Raw genomic sequence first — 11,690 nt, forward strand, 5'->3', positions numbered from 1 at the left:
TCACCCCCCCCCCCCTTTGTCGTTTTGTGTAAACAATCCATGTGCCGGGTGGCGTGGGTCAGCAGTAATTAATAGTTCAGTTTCTGTTGCATTGCTCTGTTTGCCCTGCCGGGGATTGTTTCGATACGATTGCTTTGGTTTAGTGTTTAATTGCTGTAAAATCAATAGGACGGCTACACCTCAATAATACGAACGATATAATTAATGTTTGCTGTTTGGGTTTTAGTGCACGTGAGCTCAACGCGAACCAACGCGAAAGCGTTTTCCACCCTCTAAATGTGATACAAGGTTTTCCATGAGTTATCATAGTTGTGGGACACTTCCTAAACTCTTTCTTATGGGAAGTGAGCTTCATATGATGGAAATTGGACTACATGGCACCCTTTTTGAACAGGCTCCTTTAAAATTCTTATTTGATTACAACAAGGGTGCTATAGAGTCCAATTCCCATTACATTAAGTTGATTTCAAGTAAGAAGGAGGCAACAAGCACAGGGGTCCCACAGCTATGAGAACTCCTGGAAAACCCCGTAAAACTTGCGTACCATCATAGATCACTATTTCAAAACTTATCTAAATTTTCCTTTTCTCTGCTTTTTTCCCATTTACAGTTCAAAATTCAGTTCGACGATTCGCTTACCTCCACGTACGAGTACCCGTCGGAAACGTCGCTGCTGGAGGAGACGAACGGGTTCGACGGTGTGGACAACGGGACGGACACGAACGGTGCCAGCGCCTTCGCCGACAACGGGCTCCTTTCGCACACGAACAAACTCCTCTCCTCGGTGCCACTTGGTAAGTGTCCGACACCTTCCCATCCCACCAACCGGCCGCCGGTCCACGAACCCTGCTTCCCGCCGAATCCTTCCCGCGTGCTCCAACACGATCCGATCGTTCCGATCGCTCGGATCGGGCAAGCAATAGGCTAAGTCTCACGGGTACACCTGTGTACATCGTTTATCATTATAATAATCATCATCATCATCATCGTCACATGCTCTTTTAGGCAGTAATAGTTGATTTAACATTACCCGTAACAGAAACCGAACAACAAATCCCGTTAAATTGTTTCTCTCTCCACCCTCTCTTTCTCTCTCTCTTTCTCTCGTCCTCTGTTTCCCTTCTCTCGATTATGTCCTGTCACAAAAGTATCCTGCTCCTTTCGCTCCTAGAGTGCGGCTCCCTGGCATGTCTTTACGGACAAACGCACACACACACACACACACCCATACCCACAAAACTCCTCTGCATGTCCTTCCGTAGCAGCTGTAGATCCGCTTCTCCTCCCGTAAGATCCTCCATCTCACCCGTAGAGTAGTAGCCAGACGAGTGTCGTCGTGTCCAGTAACACTTTTGTGCGTTCGTAATTTCGTTTCTACGCTGCTAAACGGCCGTTTGCGTAAACTGTCGGCACTTACTTGCGCGCACCCGAATACTGCCCTACCACCACCACCACCACCCACTCACACTCCTTCCAACCACCATCGCTAGACATTCATTCTGGGATAACGTCGTGATTCGGTAAGCAAATGAGCATAACAAGCACAAACACACACTTAAACATCTGTACTATTGTAACATTCTTATTACACGCTTTAGGTAGAATAGTAACTTTTAGTTTATTCGTTCTTTTCGTTCAGTTTGGAAGAAATAATTGTTTGTTAAGAGTGAGCATCACATTGGATTTGTGTTTGTGTTTAAGTTGTTTTGGATATCAAGATGCGCTGCTTTTTAGTTGTTTTGATAGGTTAAGAGATTGGCCCATGAACTCTCAAGTTCACAAGGCGTTAATGTAATCCAGAATTTGAAATTAATTGTCCAACATATTTAAGATGAAGTAGATGTACGATCGTATGATTAAAATGGTTTATTAACTATCTCTTTATTGCCCCGATAGAACGCCACTCTTACCCCTTACTACCGAGGTAACGTTTAGTTTGCTTCCGGTTTTTGGAGTAAACAATAACGAACACATAAACATGTTCCCAAAATAGAAGCAAACGAAACAAAACTCGATTTTTACTCGAGCATTTTATGTGGCAGTATACCATTTGCTATATTGATTAACGTAAATAAATAACTAAAATATTCTGAAAGTATTTCGGTTTCGTTTTATTCTTATTCTGTTCTACGTGCGAGTGGTACAAAGAACATTCAAATGTGTGCACTCCTAGACGTTTTCTCCAGTAGGATAAAGGTTTTTGCTATAGCTTGAGGTGTTTGGTTGGTTGTCAGAATGTTTCATCTTCCTTTACTGCCATCAGATATGTGGCACGCCATCAGGAACAGCTTCACTTGCACGGTCGCGTCTCGCTGGACAGCCAGCGGCCGCCACCAGCACACACAAAGCGATCATCCGATGATCATCCAGTGCTTATATTCCTTGTGAGAGAGTGGGCTCAATTAATTGCACAACCGCGAGATCCGTATCCCGGGAGCGCGACAGCCCATCCAACCGAAGCTGCTTCCTCCATTGGATGACCGCACACCAAGTGATATTGCAATATTGCATCAGCTGTAATTCGATCCGAAATTTGAGACTGATTGGAACGAAAGAAAGAAGCTGCACAGTACCGTGCTATAACAATGACGGAACCACCCACCACCTATCTATTTGCCTGGCTGTCGTCCGCCCGTCTGTCCGAGATCATCTCCCACCAATATTGGGTTTGGTGGCGAATGTGTCTCGTAAACGAAAATGAAACTTTTATCAGCCCTCCGGTCTGCGGAACTGCGGCCTGCATTTTATTAGTGCAATTGCACCGCCTGCTCGCGCAGTGTGATGCAATCGTAGGTATGTGTGTGCGATCGCTTGCAAACAGAAATTTGGTTGGTGTTTTTTTCTGTCATCACCATCACCGTGTGTGCACCAGCTTGACGTCAACGTCTTTCTTTGTTTTGATTATTATCGTTTCCAATTTTGGCTGCTGACGGTTCAGGTTATTAACTAGTTTTGCGCAGTAGGTGAAGATGTGAAAGAAATTAAAGAGAGAAAGTGCATCCAAAAGGAAGCGCCAATGCATGGTTTTCTTTACGCAATCTGTTTAACGAAAATGTTAATTGTGATGGTTTGTTATGGGTTTGATCAGGAGAAGAAGAAAAAAGATCACTAGGCAACAAGGAGAGGTACTAAAATACCTAGGGGATGGCACATTGTAGTCTGATCACCTGCTGACATATTATTTCGCACGTTGTATGCATGCCAACTGGAATGGTCTTCACCCCCCAAAAAAAACTGGGTTAATGAGCGCAAAATGCGTGTCCAGCACTGCACGGTGGCCACTTCGTTAGGAAGACCGACCGGCCAAACCCGACGGCCGTAAGCTCCGGAACAACGAATGTGTCGGTTAAGCCCGGCCAACTGGGTAGGGAAATGTGTGTGAGTGTGTGTCTTTTTTCCACCCCTATTCGCTATGCCGGGAGAAACAAAATTAGCAAAGAAAAGTCTCATGGAGTGAAAAAAAAGAGACATTCACTGGTCTGTCCGTGTGTGTGTTTCTTTTCTTTCACTTTAAACATTGGCAACAAAACCACGTGAAAGCTTTACGGGCACGTCTACTTGCCGAGTAGAAGCTGTCCCGCACCCAGCCCGTGAAAACTACTGTTTCGCTGTGGTCTTTTGCCGGTTCAGGTTGAGGTTTGCTATGCTATGACAATCGGCACAGGGCACAGTCAGCGCTAAATTATCCACCTCGAGACGGTCGTTCGGGTTGCCGTGCCCCGGGTACTTAAGCGAAGGAAATCGTTCTTCGTTGCTTCCGCCCAAGCGGTCGCCCAACGAGTGGCCCAAAAGCTCTCGGCGTGTGTGTAACATTGACAGGAAGCCCGAGGGTAAGATTGTTGGTGTGTCGCCAAAGCGGAAACAGACCGGATACTTGTTAGTGAGGCTTCCCTTCGACGCACCGCCCGAACACCTCCGACGCCGGGACCATGGCGACACGGTGGGATAGGAGTTCTTTCCTCCATTGCAACCTCGCAACCTTGACGCGTGACGCGTGTGTTGTCTAGGCTGTACTGTGTTCTGTGTTGCATAGCATTTCGGTGACTCATCATTAGCACGTCGCGACCAATATCTCATTAACCAAGGTCCTATTGGTCTCTCTCCTTAACACGGGGATTCCTTTGTCGCCTAGAATATGATGGCTGTCAATCTAAACAGTAAGATGCTTATCGTGCAAAGTTTGCGTGTAAAAACTCATTCAATCTACCTCTTTCCCTTTGATGTAACTGATTTCATTATTTATATCTCTCTCTCACTCTGGAAAGGTTTTTTGTATAAACTCCTAGGTCCATTTGGTACGTCGCATGATCGAGCAGCTTAAAACTACGATTAGATTGAAACAGTAACGAATTGCCCATTAGCAACACATTACCACCAAGACAAACGGAGCTAATTTTCGCCATCATCCAAAGCACGAGCTGTAAATAGTTTGCCTTCACGGTATGCCCATTTGCCAAGTGCTGCTACTGCTGCTGCTGATGCTGCCGGCATGCATCCATGTCCAGCTTTTGCTGCATTTCACTCCCAACAAGGCGGGCCACCACACGAGACACATCGAAAGCTCGCTCACCGGCTCGCCGTCTGTTTGGGAAAATGGAGGATGATGATGCAGTGTGTGAGCTGGGGAGGAAATATGGTCCGGCATTTTAATTGAGCCCTATGTGTGCAGGCGCAGTTTGTTTTTACTCTCCTTGGATCGCGTCGTTGTCTAGCCCATCTTTGGGCGCTGGTGCTGCTGTTGCTGCTGCTTTTGCTCGGTGAGGTCGGTGGCATGCGATCGCGCTGAACGTGTTTGTTTAATTTTCACTTGCATTGGCCAACATCGTCGTCCGCAGCCGCGCTTAGACAGTGAAAATAAAGTATTAGTTGAGAAAGGGAAAAGCACACACACACACACCAAAGTATCGCTTTCCATCGGGAAGTTGGTTAGTTTTGTGTGTATCGCAAAGTACGCGCAGCACAACAACATATCAGAGCCAATCGAGAATGGCGGCGAATACACGGGTGTGTGCTAGGCACGGTGATCGTGTGCGTTTTCTACAACCTTTTGCGCACAACTAAGCTGCAGCAGCTACCGCGCTTTGATCACATATTTGTCATATGGAAAGAGCGCTGCTTGTCATAAAAGTTAGCCAGCAGGCACGCTTGAATGGACGACTCATCAGCAGGTTTGAGGGCAAGGCCACGTCCAAGCAGTGCAGCTTACGGCTTTCACCGGAGAAAATTTCCGTTTCATCTGACCCCCGGACGGGTGTGTATCACAGCATGACAAAACCACAAGAGCAAGGAAAATAGAACGGGATGCATGATGCATGAAGCGACCCCGTGCAGCTCTCCCACCATCTTCTCTGGCCCCACTCGGTTGTGCCTAATTGGTCCCGGTGGCCGAGGAGAGGAGGGGCGAGGGCATTGAAAGAGCTAGAAAACCAACCAAAAAAAAAGAGCTCAAAACGGTACCTTTCCACCAACCGAACGCACGCGGGGCAAGATCATCCCGATCGGTGTTCGATAAATTATGGCTCCACATATTGTGTGTGTGTGTGTGTGTGTGTGTGTGTGTGGGTATTTCACCCCAAAAAAGTACCGTAAATCACTCCGCTTTCCTCCCGATTCTGGTACGCATGAGAAGAGGAGCTGGAAGAGCAAGAGGAAGCTACATTAACATCACCCTTGTGCGCCACACCTCACAACGCGCCGGCAAACTAACATCAGCTTCAGCCACCCACCGTTGTGGAAGCTTTTTCGGAGTTGTAGCTTGTTTGTTCGTATGTGTGTGTGTGTATGTGTGACCGATTGATGATCACTCAGCTGGAAACGGTGATGTTGCTGGCAAACTTCTTCGATGAGGCGGGGCGTAGGGGAGTATGTGTGTCGTGCCCGTTGTTTTGAGGTTAGAAGCAGGTGATTTATCGCATTATTGTGATTGATGTTGCTCCTAACGTGTGTTGCAGTGCTTTGGAATATCATACACTCACACACGAGCTCGCGATTGTGTAAAATTAATCGAACAATATGTCACAAATAAAACGAGCATTGATATCACCCACATCAGCGACATTACGTGTTAATATAATATCCTATCTCTATTCTAAATGACCAAATCAGAAGAGGATTAGTTGTATCAGTAACAGGAAAGGTTTAAATTAGATCTTAATCGTTTGCTAGATCTCAAGGCCCGGTGGTCTGTTGGATAGGTGCAACGAATTCTGCAAGACCGGACAAGATTGATTCTCTTCTGAACCACGGCCGATGTGAATGTCAGATCATACATGATATAATTAATAATTGATAATCTTGTAAGACAATGAAAAAAAAGATAAAGATGGTTTAATGAACATGTTTTCCTGGCCCAAATGTAACTATTTTATCTCATAGTAGTTCTGCTACAATGCATCCCATCGCCTCTCCTGTGTTTTCAATTCATATAGGGGAAACGATCTTGATGCTACTTTTCATGAACATTCTGCTAGTAGTAGCGCTGGGTTGCAAAATATGCCATCCCCCCTCTCTCTCTCTCTCTCTCTCTCTCTCTCTCTCTCTCTCGCTCTCTCTCTCTCTCTCCCTCTCTCTCTCTCTCTTGTGCATCACCTGCGAATCATGATTAAGCACACGTTGGCCATAACGCGCCCTGCCTTTCTAAGCTAATTTCTCCTTCTTGCTGCTGTTGCTCTTCCTTCCTCCCAACATCAACCAAGCTCAGCCTTACCTTGCACACGCTGCTGCGCGCTGCGTTGTCAATCACAAACGCACCGTTTCGCGCGCATACCTTCGGGAATAATGCCCCAGCGAAGAATTTGCTTCTGTGTTCTTTTACTCATACCTGACCTCTTTCCCACACGCTGCCAACGCGTTGTACGCGCGCATCTTCAGCTGTCCTGAAGCGCCAACAACAGCACGGTCACGACCAAAGCATTCCGGGCCTGGCTGGCCACCGTCGCCCGGTGGTGGTGGTGCCTACTGCTGCGCCGCCGCGACTGGTGAAAGCGAGCCAAACTAACCAACAGACAGTAACAGTAACAGGGCCAGCAGCAGCATCAGCACCAACTACTACCACCACCACCACAGCGGTGCGGCATGAAAATTGGTGGGCTCAGCAGAGAGCACGCAACCGCCATCCGCACCGCAACCATCATCCTCAGTACCTTCACCACCAGCCCCTGCGCCAGCATCGTCCAGTTGGTGGCCCGGTGGTGGTAGCGGCACCGTTCGTGCTGCGTGCTCCCGAAACGACCGTGTACTTCCGGACGGTTCGTCAGAAACCGCGGTCTACACTAACTACCACCACGCGGCTAGTCGTTCTTCCAATCGGCAATGAATCGATTGTTTAGAAGCAACGGGCGCCGAACGCGCGTGTGTGTTGGAGTTGTCTTTCGTTGTCTTGCGCATCTTGAAATGAGTTAGATTCTTTTTTTCTCTTGTTTTGCTAATTTTATTTTATTTGTATCAAACCTTCACAATTAGTACATCTTTATACTAATTACACTTTTCTTTTCCCATTCCACTCTCTCTCTCTCTCTCACATCGTTTGCAGGTTCTGCACCGTTCGCTAGCTATACCCCAGTTAAAGCCGCCATAGACACGACCTTCGAGCTGGGTGTGACCCGTACACCGTCCCCGTCGGCAGCAAGTACGGCCAGCAGCACAGGCTCGAACGGAAGCCTTACCTCCGCCTCGAACCACAGCAGCAATAGTCATCATTCCGCCACATCCGCCTCATCCTCCGCCAGCAGTGAGAAGAAGCAGCATTTGCCGCACACTGTACCGAACGGTCATCACCATCCGGTGGACCGATCGAACAGCAACGGTCTGCACAGCAGCAACGGCCATAGCGGATCACCGGACGGTGGTGCCACCCTGCTCCTGAACGGCGGAACCGGCGCAGCCGACGGCGATGCGCTGTTCAATGGGGCAACGGGCGAACCGGAAAGCATTCAGTACCTTAAGCCGGCCTCGGACGAACAGACGGTTAACTGGAGCCAGGGCACGCGCGTTACGGATCTGCTGTTCTAGGGCAGGCACACACCTTCGCACACAGGGTCCAGCACACACACACACACACACACATACATTTTGTACAGAGTTTATGCTTTAGTTTTTAGTTGAATCGAGCTGCAGACGACAGCACACACACACACAGTGTAATAGTGTAGCGCGAGGACAAGCATAGCGGCTCCTCCATCAAGCGAAGATCGCAGATCGCCACATCCGGTTCTCTGTCGGTTTTGTGTGCCGAAACGATACATATACATAGTTTCTTTTGGGGTTTTTTTTTTCATTGGCAAAAGTCGACTTGGAGCAGCGCTCGTGTCGTTGCTTTCCCGGGATGTAAACAGTTTCAGTCTAATAATTGCAAATTTTCCACCATTTTAAGTCCATTTGCTGTGTGTCCCAAACTGCTGGGGCGCACGGGACATGTGGGCGTGTGTCGCTTAGCAGTTGTACTCTTTTGTAGTGGTCTGTAATTGAACATATAACGTGAAAAACATTCCATTTATTGCAGTTTAATGAATTTTTCTCTTTCTTTTCTGGATTATTGTGTTTGGAGTTAGATCTACACATCCCTACTGAAAGAGAGGATGAACACGTGTGTATCCGTGTGCCGTCAAAAAAGAAGTGGCCAAAAATCACACACACACAAACACACACCATCCACACAATGAACTTCCTTCTTTAGTCACCCTCCGTTGTGACATCATTATATGAACTAATTAGAGAGATTGGGAGAGCGAGAATACAGAAATTATAGACACACTGTTACGCTTGTGCATAGCGATCGAGGACGATGTGTTGCATGATCGTTTTCCAGCTGCCCGTCGCTTAGAACGAGGAACAACGCAAAGCAAAAGTCAAAGGGAAAAATACTAAAGTTAAAAACACACATTCCTCGGATATCGGTAGCTGCCTGTGCCCGGGTACATTTAGTAGTCGTACGCACGACGTCTTTTCTTCTCCTTTTTGGTTTGCTGCTTTGCGGAAAGCGAAAAGAGAGAAAGAGAGAGCCATGCAAAAATGCAAAACAAAAAAAACGAATAAACACACAGCTTAGCACGAAACACTGCAACACTATTGTGATTGGTCGTATCGCCCTGTTTTACGATAAGAAAGCGGCAAACGCTTAAGGGCGGAGGTAAGATAAAGAGCGTGTAGCGTTTCCTTCGTAGAAGTGAGAGCAAAACAAGAGTTTAGAAAGGATGTAAGAAGTACTATTGCTACACTATCACTACTCGTAACTCGTATTACTGCTATCATTATATTATAACTATTATTATTGTGAAAATTTATACGGAAAGGGAAGGAAGTTGCGCAAACCAGCTCGATGTTGCCGTGCGCCAATGATGGAAATGATTGATGTCTCTGCGATAGGCAGGTTAGGTTAAGGGTTTTGCTCTTTTTTAAGGATTGGAAATGTATAGAACACAGCGAAAAGAAGTATGCGCCAAAATGTATGGAACCGCTTTGGGACATAAAAAAACACACACACACACGCGCACGCTAATATGCAATATCTGGTAACAGTGCAGATGAAAAGAAAGGAAAGGAACGCAGAAAAAAACAGACCGCAAACATCAGCTTCGTGTGCATCATCATGCTGCTGTGTTGCGCTTACCTATTTGATGCCACAATTATCCATATTACATTTTACATTGCAACGCTTACGGTGCGATATTTGTGTGGTTTTTGTTAACGTACGTGGATTTAAAAAAAAAGGAGAGTAAAAATGGGCTTCGGAAACGATATGATAAGAGGACGATCCCCTCTCCACGATCGACACGTGCGTGCAGTGGTAGTGTAATGTGTGTGGGCGCGCCCTTTTTAGCAGTTAGCAGCAGCAGCAGCAGCAGCAGCAACAGTAGTAGTAGTAGCACCGTTTTGCATATGAACATGTGATTAAGCTTAGGAATTAGAAAAGACAAGTGACGGAGAGGGAGTTTTCGTATTTGTTCGTTGACTTGCAAACCGTTGCTAACACGACCAACGAGACACACACTGGGCGTCTCTGATGATGATCGGTGCTAGTTGTAACACAGACACACACACACACACACATGCCTGCAGTACTGGAATTGAAGCCACGGAAGGAAAGGGAAGAGAGAAGCGAGCATTAAGTACTACCGAAAACACTGCCGGACCAACACCAAGGTGTGGGGTCTGCCGAAGTAATGCTACCCCAAGCCCACCGCCAAAAGTAAGCCTGCTGCTGCCTCTACGACGACGTGTTGTGATAGAGTAGTGAAGACGCTTTTTAAAGGGGGGGGAGTTTTTTTCTCCCTCGGTTTTCGCTTATCAGTGTTCTTGGTCGTCTCCCTCCCTCTTCTACCATACAACTCATATTCCACTCGTATTCGTAGTAGTATGCTAAGAAATTACACTACAATTTTAAGGAAGTGCTCCCCATCCCCGTCTCCTCCATTTAATAGCGGAGAGATGGGTCGCGTGTGTGAAGTAGTGTAATACCTTCCGAGATTGGCGGGAAAACGGAATGTTTCGTTCTAGTGTTGTCGCCACTTCCCGCTCCTCCTTCCGCAAATTCCTTAGCCGTTCGTTCATAGCGTATTTTTACACATATACAATGCATATAAAACGTATACAAAATAAACCTATCGACAAGACAGTCTTAATGCATTTTATGTAAAAAGTGTATTTGTTGCAGACGTGGAACGCGGGAGTTTGAAAGAATCTTCCGGGGAGTACTTAACGAATGCGTAAAGGAATGGCGCTTTTCATGTGTTGTTACACATCCCCACTATTATCATCATCATCATGTTCAGCATCCATCGGTTCGCCCTTGATGTTGCGATTTTGCACCAGTTCCTCTCCATTTAATGTCCCCGTTATGCGGCGGCTAGGCACACTGCCCTCCGCTAGGTGCATATTCAGTGCCTCCTCGTACGTCATGTTGACTTCCCACTTCTTTCTACCGTCCGGTTGCCGGGTCTCATCGCCCGAACTGTTCCGTTCGCTCGCCGCAGACGACTGGTGGTCCTGCTGTTCGCGGGCGTCTTGCTCCTTTGCGGTGATGAATATTCGCTTCATCCGCAGCACCTTATCCGTACTGCCCACGTGCCGGTACAGGTCTTTGATGTTGTTCTCGAACACCGGATCCAGATCCGCCGTCGCTTTGGCATCCTTTTCGAAGAACACGTTCGTGCCGAAGGCGAAGTCCGTTGTGCCCTGGTACACCTCGTCGTTCACCTGGATCACGGGATGTTCGGAATCGATTCCGACCACCTTGATGTGGAGGTTCGGATCGTCCACGTCCAGGCATATGTCGAAATCGGCCAGCAGCGTAATTTCCTCCTCGTAAAGATCGTCGTCGTCGGTACTGGCTTTCGAGGAGCCGGCCCGTGGCTGTGTGTGTGAATCGACCTCCATCTTTATCTCGGACAGTATGGATCGGGCCGTACCGCTGGTTCTATGCATTTTGAAGTTGTTTGTGCTTTTATTTTAGTCTTATTACTACAGAATTAACAGAATATTCGTGAACGAGCACGGAAAGTGCTATTTTGTGTGATTGTTTGTTTACGTTTGTCGCTGTTTTGCAAACACCCGGTCAACGGTCAGCTGTTTATAAGCTACGCTCCAATACTTTGATTTTCCACTGTTCGCGTCATGTGGTAGTTTTTTCACTGGGAATTGCCGTCCTCGAACAATGGACGATTCTCACTTATTTAATTATTCATTTTACTGTT

The 11,690-nt window shown here is 47.1% G+C and overlaps 2 protein-coding genes across 10 annotated transcripts in view; one reads left to right on the forward strand and one right to left on the reverse strand.

Annotated features, from left to right (window-relative positions):
• The window catches only part of LOC120950205 (homeotic protein female sterile), a 66,088-nt gene extending 55,460 nt beyond the window's left edge, over window positions 1-10,628 (forward strand). For 5 of the 9 annotated variants that reach the window (XM_040368051.2, XM_040368054.2, XM_040368055.2 and 2 more), the window contains 2 exons: window positions 611-794; window positions 7,532-10,628. In XM_040368051.2, coding sequence (XP_040223985.2) covers window positions 611-794; window positions 7,532-8,010 — 663 coding nt within the window. In that variant the 3' untranslated portion in view covers window positions 8,011-10,628. Of the gene's footprint in view, window positions 1-610; window positions 795-1,148; window positions 2,099-7,531 lie in introns of those variants that run through there. The other 4 variants (XR_005751109.2, XM_040368056.2, XM_040368058.2 and 1 more) reach the window with 4 other exon arrangements.
• LOC120950219 (uncharacterized) lies at window positions 10,249-11,668 on the reverse strand. Its single transcript, XM_040368082.2, has one exon. The coding sequence runs from the start codon at window positions 11,419-11,421 to the stop codon at window positions 10,732-10,734; it is 690 nt and encodes a 229-aa protein (XP_040224016.1). The 5' UTR covers window positions 11,422-11,668; the 3' UTR covers window positions 10,249-10,731.
• Between the last annotated feature and the right edge of the window lie 22 nt (window positions 11,669-11,690).

This window comes from Anopheles coluzzii, chromosome 2 (assembly GCF_943734685.1).
Source record: "Anopheles coluzzii chromosome 2, AcolN3, whole genome shotgun sequence".
In the NCBI taxonomy this organism is placed as follows: Eukaryota; Metazoa; Arthropoda; class Insecta; order Diptera; family Culicidae; genus Anopheles; species Anopheles coluzzii.